At 37.0% G+C, this 25123-nt stretch overlaps 1 protein-coding gene across 1 annotated transcript; it reads left to right on the top strand.

The window, feature by feature from the left end:
• Positions 1-257: 257 nt before the first annotated feature.
• LOC102879651 (serum paraoxonase/arylesterase 2) lies at positions 258-24773 on the top strand. Its single transcript, XM_006911917.2, has 9 exons — positions 258-424; positions 7369-7439; positions 13352-13407; positions 17576-17741; positions 18319-18445; positions 19939-20139; positions 22597-22678; positions 23414-23542; positions 24171-24773. The coding sequence occupies exons 1-9, from the start codon at positions 351-353 to the stop codon at positions 24327-24329; spliced, it is 1065 nt and encodes a 354-aa protein (XP_006911979.1). The 5' UTR covers positions 258-350; the 3' UTR covers positions 24330-24773.
• The last annotated feature ends 350 nt before the right edge of the window (positions 24774-25123 follow it).

The following is a 25123-nucleotide window of genomic DNA, read 5'->3' as shown; positions in this document are numbered from 1 at the left end:
TGAAAACTTTATAAGTTTCTTTCTTACTCGAATATGGAGTAAAGACTGTCTTTGAAAATTAGGAAAATGAGAAAAGTATGTGAGGGGCCTAAGTTTCTTTTGGCAATGTTTGTTTGGGAAAGGAGGTGAAGGAATTTAGAGTTTCACTGTCCCGGAAAAAGTGTCTGGGGAAGTAGATTTGTGGTTGCAAATTCGGGCGGAGGGCGGAGCCGCCGCGTACCTAGTAGGCTGGGCGCCAGGCTGCCCGCGAGATGGGGCGGAGCGCGAGCCCGCGAGGCCAGAGCCTGACCCGGGCGCCACCCGCAGTGCTCCTCGGCCAGGCCCGAGCGAGGAGCACCGGCTCCCGCACCATGGGGCGGCTCGTGGGTCTGAGCTTGCTGGGGATAGCGCTGGCGCTGCTGGGCGAGAGGTTCCTGGTGCTCAGGTAGGTGGTGCCCTCTCGGACCGAGCTGTCGGCGCGCGGCCCGGCTGCCAGCCTCGGGGACGCCCTCCACCGGCGCCTCCCCGGCCTGCAGGTCCCCAGACTCAGGTGGCCGCGGGCTGCTGAGGGCGAAGGCCGTGGAGGGCTTCTCAGAGCCGGGGACTGTGGCGGGTGAGGAACTCCTGTTTGCTCTGTTCTCCAGCTGGCTGAACCCCTCATTTCACCTCCAGCTTCCAGCAAAACCCAGCAGTTTGGGCTGAATCTCGAGACTTGCTAGAAAGTTTATAACAAAGTTTATAACAAAGTTCTTTCCTACGTCAATTGACTAGCAAGTGCTTTTGCAAGTAGTCAGGGACAAACCCAGTGCTTTAACTTGAAAACAAAATGATTCCTCATGCGTCGAAACTTTAATTACAAAGATTTGTTTCAGGTCATTTGAGCTGCTTCTCTTTGTTGTGCAGACCAGCCTCCCTCCTTAATAAAGTTGTTCTCCATCTCCTCCCTGCATAGTTTGAGAAGCTCTCTAATCTTGGCGCTGGGATCAAAGATATTTGAGATATTCAGCTACTGTTCTTGCATCTCTTCTTTATTTGTCTCTGCACCCAGGAACCCTGAAGGCAGAATGCCAAACAGAACAAGCCTACTTCATCTCACATTTTACTTATAATGAAAAAACACGGATGGCTAGACGTCATAGTTCCTAAATTACCCCCTCAAATTTTATAAACCTCATGCAAAAGAATTCTGGAAATATCGAACACTTCCTATGTATGATGTGTTTTCCTAGGCTCCCCTAATAGGGCAAAGCACAGTCCTCACCCTTAAGGAGGTTACCTTAAATCAGAGTAGGAGAGAAATAAAACGTATAAATTTGATGTCTGGGGCAGGTACAACCAACCTCTACAGGATTAAAGAGGAAAGATTACATTACCTAAAGGTAGAGTTCAGGAGAAAGAGACATTGGACACTGGCCTTGAAGCATAGGTGAAACACATATGGGGACAAAGGAGGCCATCCCAGGTGGAGAGGGCAGCATGAGCAAAGGGAATAAGGTGGGGAAGTTTGGAGACTAGCAATAGGACGATTTGAGGGGAGGATAAAGTTAAGGTATGCAAATAGTAGGGGCGGGGAAAGGATGGAATTTTGAGAAGGTTAAATATGTTACAAAATTGGGGCCTGCTTCCATAGGCAAAGGAGAACCCTTGATGTTTGTTGTACATTTTTGTTTGTTTCTTTGTTTTAAATTGGAGTCTGTCGAACCATGTAAAGCGTGGTCAGTTGTGCTGTGCAGAGATGACCCGAAAGGGTGGATTGATATAGAGCGGTAGCGCTCAGTCCTGGCTGCACAGTAGGGTCTGCTGAGGCCTGGTGTCTGGACCATACCTCTAGACACTCTGCTTCAGTCGGTCTGGGTAGGGCTCAGGCTTGAGTATTTTTTATTTTTAAAAATTCTCCTGATAAGTCTAGTATGCAGTTAGAGTTGGGAAGTTCTGGAATAGAGAGCAAATTTAGACATGGAGGAAACTAGTTAAGTTATTGTAGTAGTTTGGAGAAAAGAACAGGCGCCCAAACTCCGGAAACCCAGAAATGAAGGGAGAAGTCATAGGTGATACCGGTTTTCGGCCCTACTGTCTAGTAGTTAGTTGTAGTTTCACCTGTAGATAAAGGATACAGGAGGAGGAGCAGTGTGTGTGTGTGCCGAAGGGTGCAGTGTGGTTAGAATTAGAGAAGGCATGCTTACAGATAGGAAATAGACATGTTGACCTATTTTCCATGTTATGTAAATGCCCAGTTCTCCTCTGAAGAACATTTTTGAGTTGGATGATTTTATATGATCTGACCAGCTGTCAGTTTCAAAGGCAAGATCACTAAAATTCACGAGCTCATTAAGTTGTCCCTGAACTTCAAATCACCAGTGTTTCTACAAGTTGAAGTTTTCTTAGTTAACAATTCTTTTTGTTATTAATCTTAAGGTTTTAAATTAAAGCCCTTTAAATGATCAATGTTATTTTTGCAAACCTAAGAAAAAGAAAATAAAGCTTATTTACACAGGATGCACCTGATAGGTAATTTACAGTTTAGTGCATCTTTTCTTTATAAGACTTGACTATAATATACTTTATTGAGCAGCGACTTTATAGGGTGGTAACTTCGTTGGATAGTTGAAGTCTCAAATCTGCGAATGTGAGACTGTTGAGATGAGTGATGGGTGGCTAGATTTAGCAAATAAAAATACAGGATGCCCAGGTAAATTTGCATTTCACATAAACAACGAATCAGTTTTTTTATTGTAAGCATATCCCATGCAATACCAGGGACATATTTACACTAGAATATCATTTATTATTTTTCTGAAATTCAAATTTAACTAGGCGTCTTGTATTTTATCTGGTGACCGTATGATTGCAGAACATCAAGTACCTACTTTTTACAGAGTTTGGTGGCACGCTCAAATGCACTGCATTTTTCCTTTCAGATCCTTAAAATCTATTTCGAAAAGCAGCATGTTCTCACTTTCCCTTAAGGAAAGGCTCTTCAAAAACTGTCTTTCTGTTTGTTTGTTTTTTGCTGTAATCTGGGGCCTTCTACTTCATTATTCTATTTTTTAGAGGTGGTACTTTGGCACTCAAGTTATTTCTCTCCCCCACGGTGTCCACTTAAATTTCAACTAAACATGAATAATTTTTTAGCATAAATATGTCCCAGATGGATAAATAGAATTAAACTTTTCCCAGCTTTGCGTGCCTAAGCACAGATTCTTAGTTACTAAGTGCAAGCATTACAGGGGGCCCCAGGGGTAAATTCCAAAGGGTTTTACAAGTCTGTATATAAAAGATAAAGCCCCTGTTTGTCTGTATTTAAGTCTGTATTTAAAAGATAAAGCCCCATCAGTGGCTTGTAAACTCAGAGGCAGTGAGATGTGGAACAAAGCAATGCCTGGTAGTAACAGACACTGTGCCGCAGTTTGCTCAAGATATGTTGATGCCACCGCCTGGAGCCCTCTTACTGTTGCCACCCACGGAGGCAAGATGGCAACCAACGGCCCCTGTCTCCTTCCACTCTGGATGGGTAGCGCTGTTTCCCAAGTGAAAGAAACGTTGATCGATTTAATGGCAATGACCACTGGCTCATGCTTTGTGGCCAGATAGCTTGAATTCATTTCTTAGCTCTCCTATATACCTTAGACCTTGGCTTTTTATTTCACCTTTCTGTGTCTCAGTGTCCTAAACTATAGGATTGGGATAATAATACTACCTGTTCCATAGTGGGACTGTGAAACATAAATGAAGTCATTCTTATAAAGTGCTAGAACAATGCCAGACACACAGTAGGTGTTCAGTAAAAGTTACCTGCAATGACAGTGATGTGCAAGCAGGAGTTCTTGGACTTTTTATGCCATAGATCCCTTTGGCAGTTTGGTGAAGACTTGACTCCTCAGCATCATGTTTGTAAATGCATAAAACAAAACACATAGGATTACAAAACAAACTTAAATACAATTTAAGTTATTACTAATTTAAATACTTGAATACTGTTGCTAAACTATTTTTAAAATCTAATGTATGATATAATAACATGGGCTTCTTTATTAAAGCCTTAAAGAGATCTAGAGGTAAGTGAATGTTTAACAGTAGATATTTTGAGATAGCAGTGAGTATAAATGGTATTCTGAAATATTTAAAACAACTGATATGTGATATAACAATGTCTTTATTTCTATTAATGACAGAGTTAAAGATGCTAATAATAGAAAGTTCTATGGTTTGTTGCCTACACTCATCATCAAAGGAAATACTCAATTTCTGTTAGAAGTTTATATTAAAAATGTATTTTTCCCCATTTAAGTTCATGGATCCCTTAGTTTTACCCACAGACTCCTTGAAGGTCACTGGACCTCAGATTAAGAACCCTGATGTACACCTTTTTGGTGGCCATCATTTGGGGAATGATTGCTGGCTAAGCTGAAGGTAGGCAGTGTATATTCTTTCCTGTATTATGCCTATCATGTACTTGTAACTAAAAGGAAAATAACCGAATGTTAATGAAAAATAAAAGTTAGAAAAACAAAACGATCCTAGAACAGAGAAGGCAAATAGCTTTCATCTTAAGTGTCCATTTTAATAGACTGGTAGCGTTTGCCTGGAACATTGTGTCTGAGGCTAGCTCCGGGTTACAGGGAAGCATGCTGTGATTGATTACAATATCTACATGACAGCAGAGTGGCAACAGCCATGCCATCTCTGACCTAGTCCATCATAAGCATGCGATGGACATATACTGTTAAGGGGCAAGGAGGCTGTAGCAAAAATATCACGTATTTGTATTTGTACCATTTATCTTTTTTTTTTCTTAGCATGAACGCATTTAAACTTATTGATTTGCTAGTCCAAAGAAGTTTGTATAGCTCTCTCTTGTATATTCTCCAAACTTCCTAGATCTATTATCATTTAGGAATGCTTTCAGCTGCAAGGACATACATCAAATTAATGGTAGCTTATACAAATAGGGGCTTATTTTTCTTACATGATTAAAGCTCTGTAGGTGAGTCATTTTAGAACTTGTCCATTGAGTTGATGATCACATCAAGGAATAGGTTCTTATATTTTTGTTCTTAGATCCTTTGCTTCATGACCTCATACTTGCCATGTTAAGGATGCTGACTAGTTATTGTAGTCCAAAGCACTGTATATGTGGTCAAATCATAAAGTAGGGAGAAAGAGTGATGGTATTTAGCTCTTTTCTTGTCTCTGCCTTTTCTTTCAGAAACAAAAATATCTTTCCCCAAAGCCTGGGTCATATGATTATCCCTAAATACAAAGGAGTCTGGGAAAGCAAATATTTGGCTTGCCCACCTCTGCAATGGAATGGTTCAAGGAAGGAAATGGGTGAGAATGGCTTTAGGTTTGTCAGCTGATAGGGTTTGCCATCCTGAAATCCAGAAGTCCATCAGAGAGTAGGGAACGAATAGTCCTGCCAGGCAAAAAAAACAAAAAACCTAGCAGTTTTCTACTGAAAGAATTTGAAGCTGTTGATGGGCCACAAAGGATGGAAGCAAAATCCTCTCTTTTATGAAGGAAAGACAAAAAAACAATATTTGATTAACTAGAAGTTATGCACAACCCTTATTTAACTTCAGTTTTAATAGCAATCAGTCTGCATATCTAGAAATGATATTGTACAATTACATCAAGATTGTTGACCTATTAGCAAAGCGTAATCATCAGTCACTTATGCAAACCTAGGTGGACTCTGAAAAATACCCCGTATTAAACTGTCCAAATACATCTGAATTTTATTTTATCCATATAGTTTATCTCTGGAAAAGGTAGATGATAATCATCATTATCACTGTTTTTGTATAGTCAAATGGGCATAATAGTAAGTTGCATAAAATTGACACCCAAACGAGTGATACGGAATCTTGACGAAAACTGCTGCTGTGACCTACTGACATAGCTACACCTTTTTCTGGAATCATATAATGTCTGCAGGACCTCAAAGGTCATCTGGTTCCATCTTTATTTCATGGATAAAGAAGATTGAGGCCTTTAGAGATGGACTGACTTGTTGACGGTCATGCAGTCTTATTGCTACAGTATCTACATCACTAATGTTACTGCTGCTGCTGCTGCAGCAACCTAAGTATACATGTTTTCCCTTGAAATCACTCCTGCAACTCGTAAATGTGAGAGAGAGTGTATGTTTTGTTGCTTTTTTTATATTTTATTTATTTAAAATTTTTATTCCATCTGTATATTTTCCATATTTATTTTATCCATTTATTTTTATTTTATTGCTTTATTGATGAATTGTTTCAAGAAATTTAAGTTCTTGAAATTTAAGTTTTTTAAGTTTTCTATTTGAGTTCTATGATTCCACATACATATGGATTGACACTTTAATTAGAACCTTTATGTACGATATGCATTGACAGCATATATAGTAGTTGCCACCACCTGTTGGTGATTCTGTGTAACCCAGGCCTAGGCTTTCTTCCATTTTGTTAAACCAGTAGGCTTCCTCATATTCAGTGTCTAGAAGTCAGAAGCTGTCAAGGATGTGAATAGGAGAGAGACAAGCGGCAAATTGTCCTTTGGTCTCTTAAATGACTGGATATGTGAACTACTTTGGAAAATGTAAACTACTCTGCGAGAACTATTATTATTTTTGAGTGTAGAGAACAGAAAGAGAAGGTGAGACAATGAGAGAAGAAAGGCGAAGCCTATAGTATGTGGCCTTCAAAACAATAGATCCCACATGCCTTTGCCCAAACACATCTCTGTGGCCCTCTACTCTAGGGTAGGAAGAAAGGGGGAAGATATTACTAGAGCTCAACATTTTCTCACTGTTTCTCCACCTTGGTTTTTGTGACACAGCCATAGCGAGTAGTTTTGCTAAAGTGGGCGGCGCTTTATCACCCTAGTAAATATTGTCTTGGAGATGGGACCTTCTCCACTTATTTCTTAACTTATTTCTTAATAACTATTTGTGGAGTGTCTTCTGTGGCTCTGAACAATGCCGTTTTCTGTTGGTCCCCTTCAGTCACTATGTCATCTTGCAGAAGGCTGAGCATTTCTCAGCTCCCCTGGGTCCTCAGAAGTGAGACAGGGCTCCTGGTTCTGCATCTGGAGCTCTTCCCATAACACTAGAGCTGCGAGAAACGTGACCTGGTTCCAGGTTTATATTTGCATAGGAACCTGCATTAGAAGTTTTATTCGTTGAGTTATTGATTTTCTTTTACAACCCATGTTCACCTGAAGACTTTGTGGTATATATTTTTATTTTAACTTCATTTATGTGCTGTTTATATTCCTACTTTTGTCTTTCTATCTTCTCTTTGCTTTAGATTTATGCTATATTTTCTGTGTGGCTAATAAGCCTATTTAGACCCTTCCTGCAACAAAGCAGGGAATGCATAAACAGATAATTTTTTTTTTTTTTAACAGGAATCGATTGAAAGCCTCCAGAGAAGTGGAATCTGTAGACCTTCTAAACTGCCACCTGATTAAAGGCATCGGTAAGCATGAGAAAATGCTCCTTATACACCTTATATTTTTTGGCCGCCAATGCTCAAAAACTAATTTATAGTACTTTGGCATGCAGTTACTGTTTATTGAGGGAAAAATCACATTAGAGCAACGAAATCTCTCAACCAACTTCTTCTGATCTTGTGCACCCTGTATTTCTTCTCTTTTACTCTTACTGCACTTTATTAATTATTTGTATAATCCTATGTTTATTGTTTTATTTCTTACTTGCTTAATGACTTTTCTAAATTGTTTTTGTAAAGTCTGTATTCTTCGTCATATGTGGCCACCGAGATCTGTGTCTCATTAGCTTAGTTGTCAGCTAGTGATGGTAAGACAGAAGGAAAAGAAGTTGTAAAATGGAAAATAAAATTTTCTCAACAAAATCTCTATCCCCTACAGAAATAACCTGAGGTGAAGTGTCTTTTTTATCCTTCCTGATATTTCCAATGCAAATACAAAACAAAACAAAACAAAACAAAAAACAAACAAAAAAACCAGGTATACCTCAGAGATATTTGTAAAAAATAATAAAACGAGGTATCCTATATATGCATATACATCCACATCTATTTTTTCACAAGTGGTAACTTAGTATATATAAGATTATATTCAGCAACCTGCTTGATTCTGAATGCAGTGTAAACAGCATTCCACATCAGCACATGTAGGTGTACCTCATTCTTTTTAGTATTAGCACATACCATGATTTATTTAACTAATTTCCTCTTAATGCACATTTGGGTGTTTACAGTTTTTTGCAAGTACAAACAAAGGAGTGAACATTGTAGTACATATAGCTCTTGTATTTGTCTGTAGGATAAACCCTTAACGATGAGATCGTTAGCACATATGTTTAAAGTTTTGATAGTCGTTGCTATATTGCCCTCAAATTGGCGCCACACATAAACCGAATACGTCATTCTCTCCAGATGGGGTTCACAGTGCTCTTTTAGCAAAAACAAAGTAGTGATCCTTCTTGATCACACACAAGAAGATTTCACTTTCATGAACCCTATCAGTTTTCAGAAGAGCCTTTTCCACTTCAAAGTTTCTTTCCGGTTCTGTAGCTGCCTCTCCTTCTTTACACATCTGTTTCCTAGGCTCTCTGTCTCTTTTTTTACTGTTACTACTTTTCTACTTCTCCCAGTCCTGTCTCCTTTCACCTGGACTCCTTGGCCTCTTCTTTCTGCAGCTTCTCTTTGTTTCAGTTGCCCAAACATTTGTCAGGAAGATACAAACTCAGTATCAAATACCAGACTGACTAGAGATGTGACAGATAACACAGACAATTCAAGGACTAACGTCTGGAATCCCAAGAAGCTCAGCCATGCATCCTGCCTTCTGGCTGCCGTCGCAAAAAGTCCCCTCAGAATTGGTCACTAAACAAAAGCCAGCTGGCATCCGGGTGGGGGGGATGTTGTACAAGATCGAGAGGTTGAGTCAGTGATCTCTAAGGTTACTTTTGCTACTGAGTTAATAATTGTCAAATTATTAAGCAGCCCTTGGCCTTGTGAAGCCTACCTTCTGTGAATTCAAACCTCAGAGTAGACAATAGGGCACAGCCTGGCACATTACAGGACAGACTGCCAAATGTATTACTGTTACAACTTACTGGGATGAAGGGCTCCTGGGAGAAAAACAAGCCCAACAACATTTGTATTCTGAACAAGCGTCTGTCTGTATTTGTGACCTTTATGTTGTGACGTGTGTGAGCTGCTGTCTGGAATTGGAAAGAATGAGGAAATATGTCACCTATGGCCCCTTTTGTAAAGTGTTTAATGCCTCTGAGGCACTTCAAAAGGCAACAGAGCGAAGGCGATGAGTGATTAGAAGCACATTTGGGATACATTTTTAGATCTAATTAGAATTGTGCCTTTTTTTCTTTCTTTTTTTCTTCTGCTCTGTGGTTAGCACACGCTATACGAACATTTGTTGCATGCTATGTTATTGATGCATAATGGTTAATAATAGCTTGTGGTTATATGTTTTTAACAACAGTTGCTTATTCAGTGGTCTTTGATTACAAGGAATAACAGTGGGCTGGGCATACTTTCTCTTATAGGCAAAAACAACTTCTTATGATATGCAGCAAGAGTAGAGAGGGTCTCATTTTTAATTTCCACTTTGAAAAGAGTAGTAGCCATGTACTCGAGGTCAAGGAATCCCTCCAAGAGGTAAGACCACTTTCCCTTCCCCTCCACTTCACACACACACACACACACACACACACTGCAATGCCACATTTACCATGACTGAAAACGAACTCTTTGCAACTCTTGGGTGCTTTATGCATATCATATCGTCTTATGTATTTCTGTTTTAATGATAATAATCATCTACCACATATCATACAGGATATGTACCTTCTGTGGGACAGAAAGTAAGTTCACTATTTATTCCATTTTCGTGTTTCTTCTCAGTCTGTTTTATAGACAAAAACTAAACTTTTACGCACCCAAGATTTGGAATAATTTCAATATCTAAATAATAAAAATTATAATGACAAGAGCTAGTTAGCTTTATTTGAGACTTAAAAGTTTAAAACATTTTCTAAATGTCTTTGAAAATGCTGGCATTCAGAGTCCTGAACTAAAACAAAGTTTTGAATGTGTTGTCTCTTTTGAGTTTATTAACAACTTTATATACTTGGCAATCAAGATCTTTATAATAACTGCTGCTTGGGAGGTTTTCAAAAACACCATTAAAGTTTGAAGCCCTTGTAATGAAGTACTTTACAATCTATGAGTAGGGAGAAAAAAAACCCACTGCTGTGAAACAGGTATCTTTTTTCTTTTTTCTTTTTTCTTTTTATAAGAGATAAGGACCCAAGGCTTGGAGAAGTTAAGTAACTTTTGCAGTTCTCTTCCCTATATAGTATCATCTCCCAGAGTGATTAACACACATACCTGACTAGCGAACAAAAAAAAGTAGAAAATAATAGGCTACATTACATATCGGATACTCTATTAAGTATGGTAAAGACTGATTTGCTGTTATGACATTATAGTAAATAATTTAGAGAAGAGATAAGTTTATTTCCTCTTACATGACAGTCCAAAGACAAGCAAATGGCCTAGAGTGATTAGATGCTTGTGTTCTAGGTGGTCATTCTGGAACAAAGAGCTGAGGCAGCAACACAACTCTCTGCAACATATTGCTTCCATCTTGGTCCAGGACGAGAACTCCAGTTGTTGCCATCTCCCAGGAGGAAGGAGTAGAAAGAAAACTTACATGAATATTATTTTTATTTTATTTTACCTAGTAGTTGTATCTATCCTGTACCGTCACATCCCATTAACATAAACTTAGTCAAATGACCACATCTACCAGTAAGAAAGGGTAGGAAATGTCTGTAGCTATGTTGCCATGAGCCTGTAGCCGAAAAGGAAGAAGGGGACTATGGAGGCTGGGGACCAGTTGGCCATCTCTGACCCAGATAGATCATTGCTAAAGGAATAAGAAGGGATTGAAATCAGATGTGCTAAGCTAGAAGACTTTCTAGAGAAAGGGGGTTTTGAAAGAGGTTCTGAAGGAAAGTACAGGATATGAATCAGTGAAGATCTTGGTGAGAAGCATGGAAGCAAACATTTTGGGGGGAAAGCCAACATATGGAATTGACTGCAGTTGCATTTACAGAGTGAAGTGTCTTTAGAGGAACCAGAGGATGGTTCTGACAGAAAATTCATTAGATGCTAAGTTGTATTTTTTTTCTATGCACTTTTAAGTCAGAACAAAAGGACTCAAGTCCCAGCTTTCCAGGCCGTGACCTTGAAATATTGGCTTAAACTTTCATAGTCTCCATATTCTTTACTCTAAAATAAGAGATAATGGCATTGCTTCCTAGGGTTATGAAAGTTATTTGAAATAATGCATATAAAGTAGTTACAAGGAGTAGTTACAAGGTGCTTGGTAAACAATATGTGTTAGTAGCTGCTACTACTACTACTACCACTACAACTACTACTACTACTTCTACTACTACTACTATTTTTATTATTGGAGAAAAAATTTCTCCAGTATTGACTCCCCTTGCAGTCATCACAACAAAGAGGTGATATAAGATGATAAAAGCCTACCGTAGTAATGGTCATAGAAATGAAGATGGGAGATTAGGCTTGGAAAATAGTCTAAAGATAGCTACAGATAAAATGTATTTATTTTTTTCTTGGTATTAGGTAATAGGATTAAACAGAAAGAAGTTACCATGTAGTTGAAATGAAAATATCTTTTAAAAATATTGTTCTTTTTGATTATTAAAACAATACTATTTGTGGAACATTTTAAATAAAGAAAAATATAAAGAAGAAAATGAAAATCACTCATAATCCTACCATCTAAAGAAACATTGTTAATTTTTTCCTATATATCTTTTTTTCTATGTGTGTAAGCATGTACACATTGAAGTTAAATTATCTGAAATAATTTTTCAGGAACAACAAATTTTAATTAATTGAGCTCCTACTAAATGGATCCTGAAAGTAAAACTTGGGCTAGAGTGTGTGTGTGTGTATGTGTGTGTGTGTGTGTGTGTGTGTGTGTGTGTGTTTGTGTGTGTGTGGGGTGTAGAGTTCCCCTGGTCCCTGCTCATTACCAGTTGAGAACCGCTATGGGACTAGAGTCTAGCGGTTCTTATCCTTTTGGGGTATAGTATCACAGACCCTTTTTTTGAATCCGCTGAGAGTTCAGGTCCCTTTTCACAGAAAATTTCTCATATATACATACAGAAGACATTGCATGGAATTTCAAAAGTTTCATAGACTCTTTGAAACCCATTTTCTTTCCTTAGGGATCCACAGACCCCAGGTTAAAAGCTCTTCCACTATACCATGCTTAAGCTGATATATATCTCCTTTCAGGCAGATGGGTCATCTTTACAAAGTGAAGTTGTTGGCATTTTTATTTTCTTTTACTTTTCTCCACTACAGTAGAGCCAGCAACACTGAAGGCAACCAGCCAAATACGAACTCATGAATCAAAACCAAAATGGCTGTATAGATACTGTTTGTTTTTGACAAACTAGAAATAATCTTGGCGAAATCCTTTGGAGAAGTCTTGCAGGGGGACGATTGAATTTGGTAGAGTCAAAGAATGTGTCATGATTTGGCTTAATCTAAGCCATTTTTATTCCTCCTTTCTTGTGTTTGGGTTTATTATCTGTCTGCAGAATTTACACAGTGAGGCCCCTGGGAAGGTCTTATGTCTAATTATTTGCTGTGCCGTGTAGAGGGTACTGCAGACAATCAATAAACAATCAATAGAAATAGTAGCCTGCCTCAGAGACAAGGGTTAAAAGCTTCAACTGGCTTAGGTGCACGGTATTTTGTCATTAATTTTCTTTTGCTAGGTTTTTTGCCCTGTAATTTAAAGCTTAAATTTAAAGATTAAACAGAAAACTTTCTTTGCTTATGAGAACAAGCAGTCATTGTTTTTTAAAGAGGGACTATGTAATCCCAGGTGTTTTTCTCTGTTAATGAGAGAGATGGCTGTGTTTGCTTCAGATTGAATGAGCAGAGAAAGGGACAAGGCTATTTGCATGGTTAACTGACTATGAGCCCTTCATTCTGAAAGTAATATTCCCCTGGTGTCAATTACTTTTGTACAGACATCTGGATGTTTATCATAAGAGTGTACAGATGTCAACTTTTTCTGTATTATTGCTGGAAATGTGGTGATTACTTGACTTTGATATGAGTAAACATAAAATATCTAACATTTAAAGTCAAAAGTTCACTGCAGGAAGGGATTTAGACTGACGTTTATTGAAGAGAGTAGTTTCTTGGAAAAAAATCAGAACCATTCCTAAAGATACAGACACTGATAAAGTAAACAAAATCCTAGTTATGCTCTATTTAACAAATAAAATTTGAACATGACATTTATCTATTTCCTGAATTTGCAGAAGCTGGCTCTGAAGATATTGACATACTTCCCAATGGTCTGGCTTTCTTTAGTGTGGTGAGTACTTCTTCCTTTCCCAGCCTCAGTGGAGGAGGTACAAGGGAATTTGACAAGGCCTGCAGAGCAGTAACTTTTAAAATTTTTCACTTTCAAAAATGTGTTCTGAAAAAAGACAGGTCAAACAGGACCTTAGAAAATTTCCTCAAACTTAGATAAATGTAGAGATGAAAAAGTTTTTGCCAATTGATTTATTGCTTTTTATGACCCCACTGCATGGTACTAAAATATTCTGATGCAATCTGTGTTTTAAAAGTTTGTTATTGAAAAAGATATTTTGAGCATTATCGTGAATATTTGCTTCTACATTATACTATTTTAAATACAACATCTATTATACTATTTGCTTCTACATTATACTATTTTAAATACAACATCTACCTTTTTTTCCATCAGATATTCAATTTTGAGCTAATATTCTTGCCATTATTTGTTTTCAAACAATATACCAATACTTTCCCAGACAAGGCCAATGCTTTTTCTTTCTTTCTTTCCCCTCTGAATAGCCTATCGTAAGTGGAAAGTCATCAGCTGAGTTTATTTATACCCTTCACTTGTTCCTTAATTCTTATAAACTGGAAAATAATAACCTTTCTAGGCTTACATTAGAAAAACTTTGAAGTTGACTAACTTGCGTGATGCCGGCCTACACCAATATCCACTGTAATTGGAAAACTGTAAATGGGCTAATGAGGAAGTTCTGACCACCCTCCTTCCCTGGCTTGGGCCAAGGTGAGGGTCCTCAGTGTCTTCATGGGTTTGATTTTTCTTGAGGAAGAAGTATCGAACTTTGAAGGCTGCCTGTAATTATCCTGTTTCCTCTCAGCATCCATTACTTTCAAGCTCTGAGACTCAGGAGGGATCTGAAAAAGTTGGAGATGCTTTAGAAGAGAGTCGCAACACTAATAAAATAGTTGTCAGACTTATGAGAAAGGTGAGAGAACTCAGCTTAGATGAGAATGAGAGTTAGATCACTCTGCAGGCTCCTGATGGTTTTTATATGAAAGACTGTGAGCAGCTGGTTGTTACCACCAAGGTAAAAAACAAATACTGTGGGCTTTGGCAGAAACACCAATATCTATATTAAATTTTTAAAAATACAGTTTAAACAAGTTTCATTTACCTACACAGAATGAGTAAAATTATATTTCTAGAAGGACTCTGAGTTTGCTTAGAAGCACATGCTTGTATATGTCTATAGGCTGAGGAAAAAATGTTAGGAATAATAGTCAAAAATATTCATAACTAGATACGCAAAAATCCTTAGTAAAATTGAAGGCAGTTGCTTTTTTATTTTCATTTTAATTTTTTTCAAAGGAGGTGTTCTCAGAGATTTGTGTAATCCAGAACTCACCTGTTTTAAGATTTTTTTCCTTATCGGAATAAATCTGAATTAGGAGGAGGTCTCCAAGCACATAAACGTATAGCCATTTCAGCTGAGGGGCATATTACCATCAAAGTGATTTTTAGCATGTTACAGAATTTCTTCTGTTTTTTTTTTTTTTTTTAATGTATCCTTTCTTGGTTATATGACTTTCTTTTCCTTTGTCAAATTTAAAAACAATCCCACTTTACTGCTGTTTTGTAATTTCTCAGTATTGTCTCTAATATTGCCCAGAATACTCTCCTTTCTAAATGAATAACTCTTACGTCATGGCAGTTGTTTGTTCTTCTTACAATAATTTTAGTCCATCCAACCCATCCTGTACCATAGTTATGACTTTGACAGTCACCTCAAAACTAACATCACACTTAATGAGGAATTGGATGACATAGAAATACTGAACTATACACTTAAAAATGGCGAAGATGGTAAATTTTGTTATGTGTATTTTACTGCAAGTAAAAATAAAATAAAATTTAAAAAAAGAGAAAAAAACAGTTTGATTTGAATGATAGGGAGAATTAAAATAACCGTGAATAGTTATCACCATCCCTGATAGGGCTATCTGTGCATGGAAACCATGCTATTATTTATGGGGTATTGATAAAGAATAGAGATTATTAACCACTGAAGTGGCACCGCCATGAGCAATAGCATAATTCTAGTTTATTCTACTTACTGGGCCTGCCATCCTTAATGTTATGTAATTTGATAGATTTTTTTTTTTTTTAATTGGAGAGAATTTCTGTTGTGTCCAGCTCTGTGCATAAAGTGAGACTTTTTGTACTATTAAATCTGCATAAAGTATGACTTGCAAGATTTAAAAGAGAAAGTCCTAGATTATTTCAGTGAGTGCCAAAAAGCATTAAATAAAATTCAATACTCATTCCTGATTAAAAGCTCCAAGAAAACTAGAAATAGAAGGAAACTTGCCAGAAACCTACAGCAAACATCATTCTTAGTGGTGAAACAGCTGCCTTCCCATTAATGTTTAGAAAAGGAAGAAAATGCCCCGAACACTATAGCCATCAGTAATCTACTAGAGTTCTTAATAATCCATAAAATGAGAAAGAGAAATATGAAGTAGAAAAGAAGAAAAAACTGCCATTATTTTCAGACAGTGCAATTACCTGTTTTTTAGACAGTCCAAGAGATCATTTGAACTAACAGGCTATTAGACTTACGAGGAGAATTCAGTGCAATGGTTGGATTCAATATGTACATATAAAACTCAGTGGCTTTCCCATGCACTAGGAAAAACCAAATAGAAAATGTACTAGTAATAATATTATTATTAATAATAAAAATTCCATTGAGAACATCAACTTAATTTCCAAAATTTACACAGAAATATAAATGAGCAGAAACATTTAAGACTATTGTATAAAGGTAAAGCAATGAGTATGGGTATGGGGACTTGTGAGAGATAGATAGATAGATAGATAGATAGATAGATAGATAGATAGATCGATCGATCTATATAAATATATATATAGATAGATAGATAGATAGGTAGATACACACATATTCACACATACATACCTATATCTAGCTAGCTATCTATAACTCATATTTTATAAATAAAGCTGTAGTAATTAAAAAATGGCATATTGGCACAAGACTAGACATGAGTCCCCAAACAGACCAATATGTAGACAAGGATCTAGTACATGATAAAGGTGAGATTTGGAATCAGTGGGGAAAGGACAGACTATATGCCATTCACTGATCCAGGTCCTGGGAGTGGAGAGTGACAGCTGTGGTGAGGGTGGAGTCAGGCTGCCATTAATATATGCATAAGTATGTATATATGACAAATGTCACTAAGTGACATTTGGCACAGATTTAAAGAAATTAAGGGAAGGAACCCAAATCTCTGGGGAGAAAGCACTCCTAGCCAGAGGGAAAAGTGTGTATAACGGCCCCAAAGTGGAATGTGCTTGGTTTGTTTGACTGACATCTAAGAAGCCACTATAGTCAAAGCAGCACGAGTGAGGATGAGAGAAATAGGAGATAAGGGCACGGAGATGGAGTTTTCGGAGTGGGAGCGGTGAAGGAGGGTGAGCAGGGCAGAACATATAGGGCCTTTAGACTATCACAGGAATTTTTACTTTTAATCTGAGTGAGATAGGAGTTTTGATCAGAGGCGTGACATCTGACAAAATTTGGATACTCATACGAGACTGGATTTCTGTAGGGAGTTAAGGACAGAGGCAGAAAGGCCAGTTAGGAGGCTATTGCCATCATCGTGGTGATGATTTGGACCAGGGCAGTCAGGAAGGAAGTGGTGAAAGATGTTCACATCCTTATGAAGGGATATATTTTTGAGGTAAAGTCAACAGGATTTGCAGATGGATTATCCGGATATGGGGTGTGAGACAAGGAGAGGAGTCTTGACTGACTCCATTCACCAAGACTTCTGGCTTTGTAGAAGCAAAGTGCAGGCTGTAGGCTTGAGGGTCAACAGTCCGTTATAAACTTTCACTTGTCCCTGCCCTCAACTCTACTTGGTATCTCCGAGTCCACCAACTTTCTAGTTACCCTCTGAAGAGACACCACTAGTCTTTTGCCTCAACTCAGAAAAAGCATTTATTATTCGTCTTTCAGCTTTTCAGCTCCCAATTATTAATTTTTCTATTGTCTCCTCTCCGCTCTCATTGTGTTTGTAGCTTTATGCCACCACTTTTAACCATAGTCTTTATTTGTCATTTATTTATAGTTCCCACTTTAGTCCATAAGAATACTTAAGCTTTTATTTTTAACTTTTTCCTCTGTTTTGACAAGGGTCTAAAATATCCAGGACTCCACAGTTTTGCACCGGATAATCCTGGCGGAATACTAATGATGGATCTAAAAGATGAAAACCCGAGGGCATTGGAATTAAGAATCAGCCGTGGGTTTAATTTAGCTTCATTTAATCCACATGGTATCAGCACTTTCATAGACAGCGGTAAGAGCTGATGAGCCAACATTAAGAAACTTATAATAATGGTTTTTAAGTGCCTGAGCTATATTTCTGAATACAGTGGAAATTTTTAAATTCGAAGAAGAAAATAGATTCAGATCATACCTATCCTAGGAGAAGAACAATTAACTCATGAATTATTTCTGTATTCTTCATACAAATAAGTTGATCATTTGCCTGTTCAGCCAACAGTAAGTTATGCTCCCTTTGAAATTTCTAATAGTTAACACTTGAAAGAACATTTAGCTTTCATAACCTTTTCATAGACCTATGACCATTGCATTAAAAAAAGAGCTATATTTCTGAATTAAACTATAAACATATTATTCATGAATTCTGTATGTGGAGTGGGAAACATTCTTTTTTAAAGGTCAGGGGACCAATGATTAGAAATAACACCAGACAAACAGTGATGAGAAAGACAGGGAAGAAGGATGATCCGTTAGGTCGTCTAACAGCTTAGACATTCAACCTTTCCTTGCCCATGGTATTTAAATGTCAGTCTGCCCAGAGGTCCTATGGTTATGTCTTGTAAATTAACTCTGTTCTTTCAATTTTTTAGATGACACAGTTTATCTCTTTGTTGTAAACCACCCAGAATTCAAGAATACAGTGGAAATTTTTAAATTCGAAGAAGAAGAAAATTCTCTTTTGCATCTAAAAACAATCAAGCATGAACTTCTTCCAAGGTACTTAGGCCTTTTGTTCACTCTCCATTTTATCGCTAGCATTTTCAGATTTTCCCCATGGTGGTCCCTTCACCTTTTAGGAGAGTTAACACACATATTTGCGTGTGTGTGTGTGTGTGTGTGTGTGTGTGTGTGTGTGTGTGTATAGTTTCCTTGTAAAGCAGGGAAAGTCAGTGTCCCTCATTAAATAATTCGTGTTCTCTGCGGACTCCCTTGAGAAATGATGAAACGCTGGACTACAGGGGAGCTGCTCTTCAGGGCCATCTGGGAGTAAAAGACAAACCTCACCATTTTTCCTGCTGTCACCCTCCATCTCAGATGACGCATCACCCAACTAACAATGATACCTTACCTGCCAAGGAAGAGTAGCCTGCTTTACATGGAGTTTGTATGTTTTGCACAGGACTAATGCAAAGTGCTTTCACAGGGTTAGTGATATCTGTGAGCTAATGGCCCTGCAGATTGGAGGGATTCAAATTGGAAGTGTGTCGCTACCACTTCAAGAATGCAGAGCTGGTTGATAATGTGGTTAAATGAGAATCATGTGTACCTCCCCGACTCAGCTTGCATTAGTCTACTGCTTCTTTAAAGTTTGAACTTGATGAATATTTTTAATTTCTACTTTCCTATCTAGGAAAGCATGTAACTTCTAATCATTCTTCCAGAAATGGACTTTATAATAAATAGGAATGTAAATACCACCCAGGCAGCCTCTGCATGATGGAACTCTTTTGGAAAGAAGGGACCCACCTACCCTGTAGCTCTGTTTTTTATTTAACAAAGGAGAAAGTAGTGCTTTCAGAAATTTTTGCATTGGGTAATTGGAATTTAAATTTAATAACACCCTTGCCTAACTGGTTTTAAAATGTAATTGTTTTTAGCATATAAATCTCTCACCTGAAGCATCGTACTATGGCAATTTCATTATCTGTCTCTGCAAGTGTTACTGAGTGCCTGTTCATTCTTGGCTGGTTGACTTTGTGAATCAGGTAGAAACTGAACAGTCAACCTTAGTCTGACTAATAACCAAGCAGAGAAACTCAGGAAAATCTGGCAACTGAGTAAATGGAAGCTTAGGCAAATGTTTTTGGCTAGTTGGCAAATGTTATTGGCCAACTAGCTTGCCAGCCAAGGATGCTCTGTCCAGCTCTATACTATAGATAGCTGTGTCCCTACATGTTGTGGTTAAACCCTACATTTCTTGCTGACAAAAAATATACTTTGGCACCAAGTTTCTTTTTTTAAATAATAATCTTGCCTTACTTGACCTGTCTTCAAATTACCTGGCACTATACAAAATGGTTCTTTGTCAGATGATATTATAGTAGATTGTATATACTGATAGCCATGGGATTTTAGCTGAGCTTTTCCTGGGAAACTTCTTACCAAAAATTTAAAGCATGTATTGTGTAAACCTTCTGGATACCTAATCTTTAACATGGAGACCAACTGGCTTTTTTTATTTTTTCTCTCATGTTATTTTTCTCTTTCAGTGCAAATGATATAATAGCTGTTGGACCTGCACATTTCTATGCCACCAATGACCACTATTTCTCTGATCCTTTCTTGAAGTATTTGGAAACATACTTGAACTTACGCTGGACAAATGTTGTTTACTACAGTCCAGAGGAAGTTAAAGTGGTAGCAGAAGGATTTGATACAGCAAATGGAATCAACATTTCACCTGATAAAAAGTATGATCCCTTATAAAAGTAGCTTCATTTCTTTTCAGTCATGGTCATGGGACAAATGCTTTTTTCATAGTGGAAATAGCTTACTTAATATTTTTGGTCTGTGATATATGTAATATTTATATATAAGTGATATGTTATTAAATATACATAAAATCTTTATATATAATATGTAATTATATGTACTATATATTAATATATAAACATGTTTACATACAATATCATTGTAGAATTTAATTTTATAAATGTAATTTTTAATAAAATGGGATCATACTTATGTATACATTCAAAATATCAGGAAGGTGTTTTCTTTTAAATAAATATATCTTGTTTTATTGGCTGCATATTATTCTAAGGATGATTCTAAACTAATTTAACCAATTCTCTGTTGATGAATATGTAATTTATTTTTTTCTATGTAAAAACCATTTTGTATTTCTCATTTACCCCTGAAATTTATCTAAATATTTTTTTGAGAAAAAACTCCTGAGGGTAGCACGGTAATACAATGGTTAAATCTTCAGATTTTAGAGTCGTACAGGCCTGGGTTCACACGCCAGCTGGACGCTGGCTAAATGTGGTGTTAATTTGCACATTTGTACAAGTGTTTCTGTTGAACAGATCCTCAAAATAGACCTGTTTGCTCAAAGAATGACTCCTTTAAATGTTAACTTTAATAGATATTGCCAAATTGCCCTCCAAAATTACTCACTATTTTTATATATCCAACCACAGCCTATAGAAAAGATGTTAAATTCTCTATTAACTTTCTCTTTTACTGCCTTAGCACACTGAACAGTTTATACTAGTACAAATATAACATGAAATAAATTTGTCATTCCTTGACAACTAAATGTCTTTATTTTCGTGGCACAGTTTCTTCTTTCTTCTTGATTACAGAAAATGAATGTGTAATCATCTAATTTAAATTGTTTATAACTGACCCAATCTAACCTCTCTGGCCAAACCTATTTTTCTTCCCAGCTCTAATCTTTCTGAGAATCAAACTTTCCAATCATTCAAGCTAAAATAATAATAATAATAATAAAGCAGGCTTCAGCTTGAACTCCTTCTCTTTCACTATTCCTATCCAACCTGTGAGCATGTCGCGTTGGTTCTACCTGTGCGTCAATCCTTCACTCTCGCCGCCTTTCCTCTCCATTCATAACTGTCTGGTTTAGTTTCTCATCCTCTCTGGCTAGAATATTACACTTCCTTCCAACTTGTTTTCAGTTTGCTTCCATTTTTTGCTGCTGTTGCCAATTTCGTCTTTGTATATTCCACTGGCCTTTCAGAGCCTCCAAAAGAGGGAGCTGTGTCTGCTTCATCTTTGACTCTTCTTGCTGAGCACTGCCAGGTGCAGAGCAAATGCTGGGTAATTGTTGAATGGAACTGATCACTTGTTATTATGCCTCTTTGTTATTCTAAATATTCAGTGAAACCCAATTGCTTATTAAATCAAGGCAGGCTAAAATTGGACTTTCTTTAATAGGCTAACAACAACCTCCCTTTTCTACCATTTCCATACTTTCCGTGCTTTAGACAAAGAACGTATTATTTTGCAAACATGCCCCTCTCATTCTTGCCCCTGTGCCTTTGCTCACTTGTTTTCTTCTGCCTAAGAGGTCATATTCTCAGATCCAGTCTCCAGTTCCATATCACTGCAGATGCCCCTTCCTTTGTGAACCCTTCTGTCTTCTTAAGAGTTAGATATTTCTTTAGCCTTTAGACCTGAAATAGTTCTTATGGTACCAATCATGCTGCATTATTTGTTGAATGTGTACAAACCAGTCTGATTCTACCGCACTATAAACTTTTCAGGGAAAAGGCTGTGTCTTCTTCATGTTTGTATCTGTCACAATATTGAGTTCATGGCTTTACACATGATAATTGCTCAATAGAACAGTTGCCGTGAAGCAGTCAATTCAATGAGTAAAATTACCATAAAGTAGTCCATTAATTCACCTTTCTTAGATGCAGACAGATTGTTCTGAATAGATACTTAGCTCTTACTTTTCAAATTCTCTGTATGTTAATAAATATTTTACTAAATATTAATGAGATTAATAAATATTCTAGTAAAATGTGTTCTGTACTGTAACATGTAAATAATACCCAGAAATGTCAAATTATATTGTAGAATATAAAAACTTTTTTCTGTACCAAACATGTGTTTATTCAGTAGCAGATATCACAGACTTTATATTCAAAATTTTGTCCTATATTATTTTTCCTTACAAGCCTTTTGAAAAATAATTTAACAATTCCATGATCGTTGTAGCAACACTGAATTGATTTTGAAAGCTTACTTTTTAAAAACAAATTGACCTTTATCAAGCATTCCTTGAGGGCACATCACTGATTAACTTCTTGGTAGGTTATAAAGACTTATTCTTGCATACTGTGTTAATGAAGCTTTACATTGTCATGGAGCTCTAACCAGTGATCCTTTCTGCAAAGGTACATCTATGTTGCTGATATATTGGCTCATGAAATTCATGTTTTGGAAAAGCATCCTAATATGAATTTAACTCAACTGAAGGTAAAATATTTCTTTTTACATATAAAGTAGACATTATTATGCTTTGAAATCACATAGTTATACTATAATATAGCAATTCCTCACTTAGAAAAGAATAGGGTTGCCAATATTGCTATTCTGGGTTTTTAAATATTCGCATCTTATAACTGGCCAAGTCTCCTATTGCTGGCAAGCATGAGAACTGGCTGTGATTAGATGCAGCAGTGGGTTGGGAGTGATATTTGTCTCAGATTTAGATCCCATTCTCTGCAGTACCGATGGCACCTGATGAATTCCAGTAAGAATTTTGACAATTGAAAAGACTAAGATGAATCCTGAAATGAAGATTTATGCACATTGTCAATTCTTTCAATAATAAATAAAGGTGGGAATTGGGTTCCACACCATTATTATTTTCTTCCTGTTTGACAATACATATTTTAGATTAAGACTTTCCCATTTTGCTTTGAATGAGTTCTTTGAGCTAACTGATCATTGTGCATCTTTTAAGGGAAAAGTAATTCATTTTTTAGAGAGATTGATTATCACCCTAACTTTCTTAGTTTTGAGAGAGATAAAAAGTGACTGTGAACCAGTTTATTAAATTTATTTTAAGCAATATTGGTATTAAAGGGGTGGAAGCAGGGAGATGTTTGTAATTCCCCTCCCCATACATAGAGGCAGAGAAGGTTAGCCCTAAATTATTTAATCAAGTTTCTCATGCCATTTAGGTATTGACATTTTTTCATTTGGAAGGTACTCAAATTGGATACACTGGTGGATAATTTATCTATCGATCCTTCCTCGGGGGACATCTTGGTAGGCTGTCATCCTAATGGCCAGAAGCTCTTCATTTATGACCCAAACAATCCTCCTTCATCAGAGGTTTTTATACTTTTAGTTTTTCAGCCTTAATTATTCAAGTCTTTTTGGACTAATAATACAATAAACCGTCACGGGGAATGATTTGTTTCGTTCTTTCAAACCAGTAATACAATAAACTAATGTAGTGGTTTTACAATTGCTTTAAGCCAATAATTGGCAAAATTTCGCATTGTTCAAATACTTTTAGAAAGGTAATCTTTTGATGTATTAAATTATGGTGGCAACTAGTCAAAGGCATTTTTACAAAGACATGTGCCCTCCCTATGTGGTATACTGGCAATTTTTTAAATACCTGGCTTATTGTCAGCTCACCACATGACATTACTTTTGTTCATGCTAGAAGTAGTGTGAAGGTAGGCACATTAGTGTGGAAGTACTTATATTAGCACTCAATTACTATAATAGCCCTAAATCCTGTGTTGGCATGAAATAACTAGATGGTTGAAGAAAGTACTTCCTTTGAAGGTTTAAGAAAATACTTTAATTTAAACATTAAAAAAATTGGTAACTGCTATTTTTCAGCAGCATGTCCTCTTAATCATTGTGTCATTGTGGAAGACGGGGATATTGGTGGTTGAGTCACACAGATGTATGGTGGTTCCATATTAATCCTTTGTATCTCTGATAGGTTCTCCGCATCCAGAATATTCTGTCAGAGAAGCCTACAGTGACTACAGTTTACGCCAACAACGGATCTGTTCTCCAGGGAAGTTCTGTGGCCTCAGTATATGATAGGAAACTGCTCATAGGCACTTTGTACCATAGAGCCCTGTATTGTCAGTTCTAAATTGTGCTTTTGGTATGCAAGTGTGCTAACTTGTCTTAACAATTGATTTTCTATGCATCACTAATTCTGAGGGAATTTAACCAGCAAAGTTGACCCAGAAATGTATGAGACTCGTATAGTTAATTTTACTTCAGTAAGGAACAGTCCCATTAGTTCTTACGGCACTTTTGACATAAAAAGAAAATGAACCATTTTTTTAAATGCCAAGTAAAGAAGAGAGAAGAATACACTTTGCACAAAATAAGCCTTACCTCTTTCTTCCAACTGCCAGAGTATAAATCCTACTGAAACAGGGTAGACCATATCTCCTTAAAATATGCTTGACCTCAGCTCCAACAGTGACCACTGTGACTACTCAGAACTACTGATAGATGACATGTTTGGATGTGTTTTACTTACATCTTTGTTTACTATTTAAAAAGTTGGAGTTATATTAAAGACTAAATTCAAGTTTTGTCTGTGTTTCATTCTCAAGGCATGTCCTCAGGAGGAATAGAAATGTGGCTGCTTCCACGTGTGGTTTCCTTGGGACGGGCAGTCATGACATGGTTAATTTCTCTCATTGAAAGTTGGATATAAATGAGCTCTTTATTTGAATAAAATAAAACAATCAATTAAATATGGCAACTCAAATTCTGAGTATGGAGTGTTCCATTAGCTCTCTTCCTTAATGGGAGCCTACTTTGTATATAAAGAAGAGATAAAAGGTTAGAGTTGGAAGATCAAGGCACCTCCTCATTGAACATAACTATGAACTTCATCAGGAGAGATGAAGTCCAGGGCCACATAGTTAA

The sequence above is a fragment of the Pteropus alecto genome, unplaced genomic scaffold (genome assembly GCF_000325575.1).
Source record: "Pteropus alecto unplaced genomic scaffold, ASM32557v1 scaffold21, whole genome shotgun sequence".
NCBI classification, from domain to species: Eukaryota; Metazoa; Chordata; class Mammalia; order Chiroptera; family Pteropodidae; genus Pteropus; species Pteropus alecto.
This window is presented reverse-complemented; position numbering and strand designations above follow the sequence as displayed.

What these genes read in the sequence shown, in the direction of transcription:
- LOC102879651 (XM_006911917.2), top strand. Translation starts at nt 351, where the DNA reads ATGGGGCGGCTCGTGGGTCTGAGCTTGCTGGGGATAGCGCTGGCGCTG. An exon ending in CCACCTGATTAAAGGCATCG is followed by an intron (nt 7,440 to 13,351) that starts GTAAGCATGAGA and finishes CTGAATTTGCAG; the next exon opens with AAGCTGGCTCTGAAGATATT. An exon ending in CAGCACTTTCATAGACAGCG is followed by an intron (nt 17,742 to 18,318) that starts GTAAGAGCTGAT and finishes TCAATTTTTTAG; the next exon opens with ATGACACAGTTTATCTCTTT.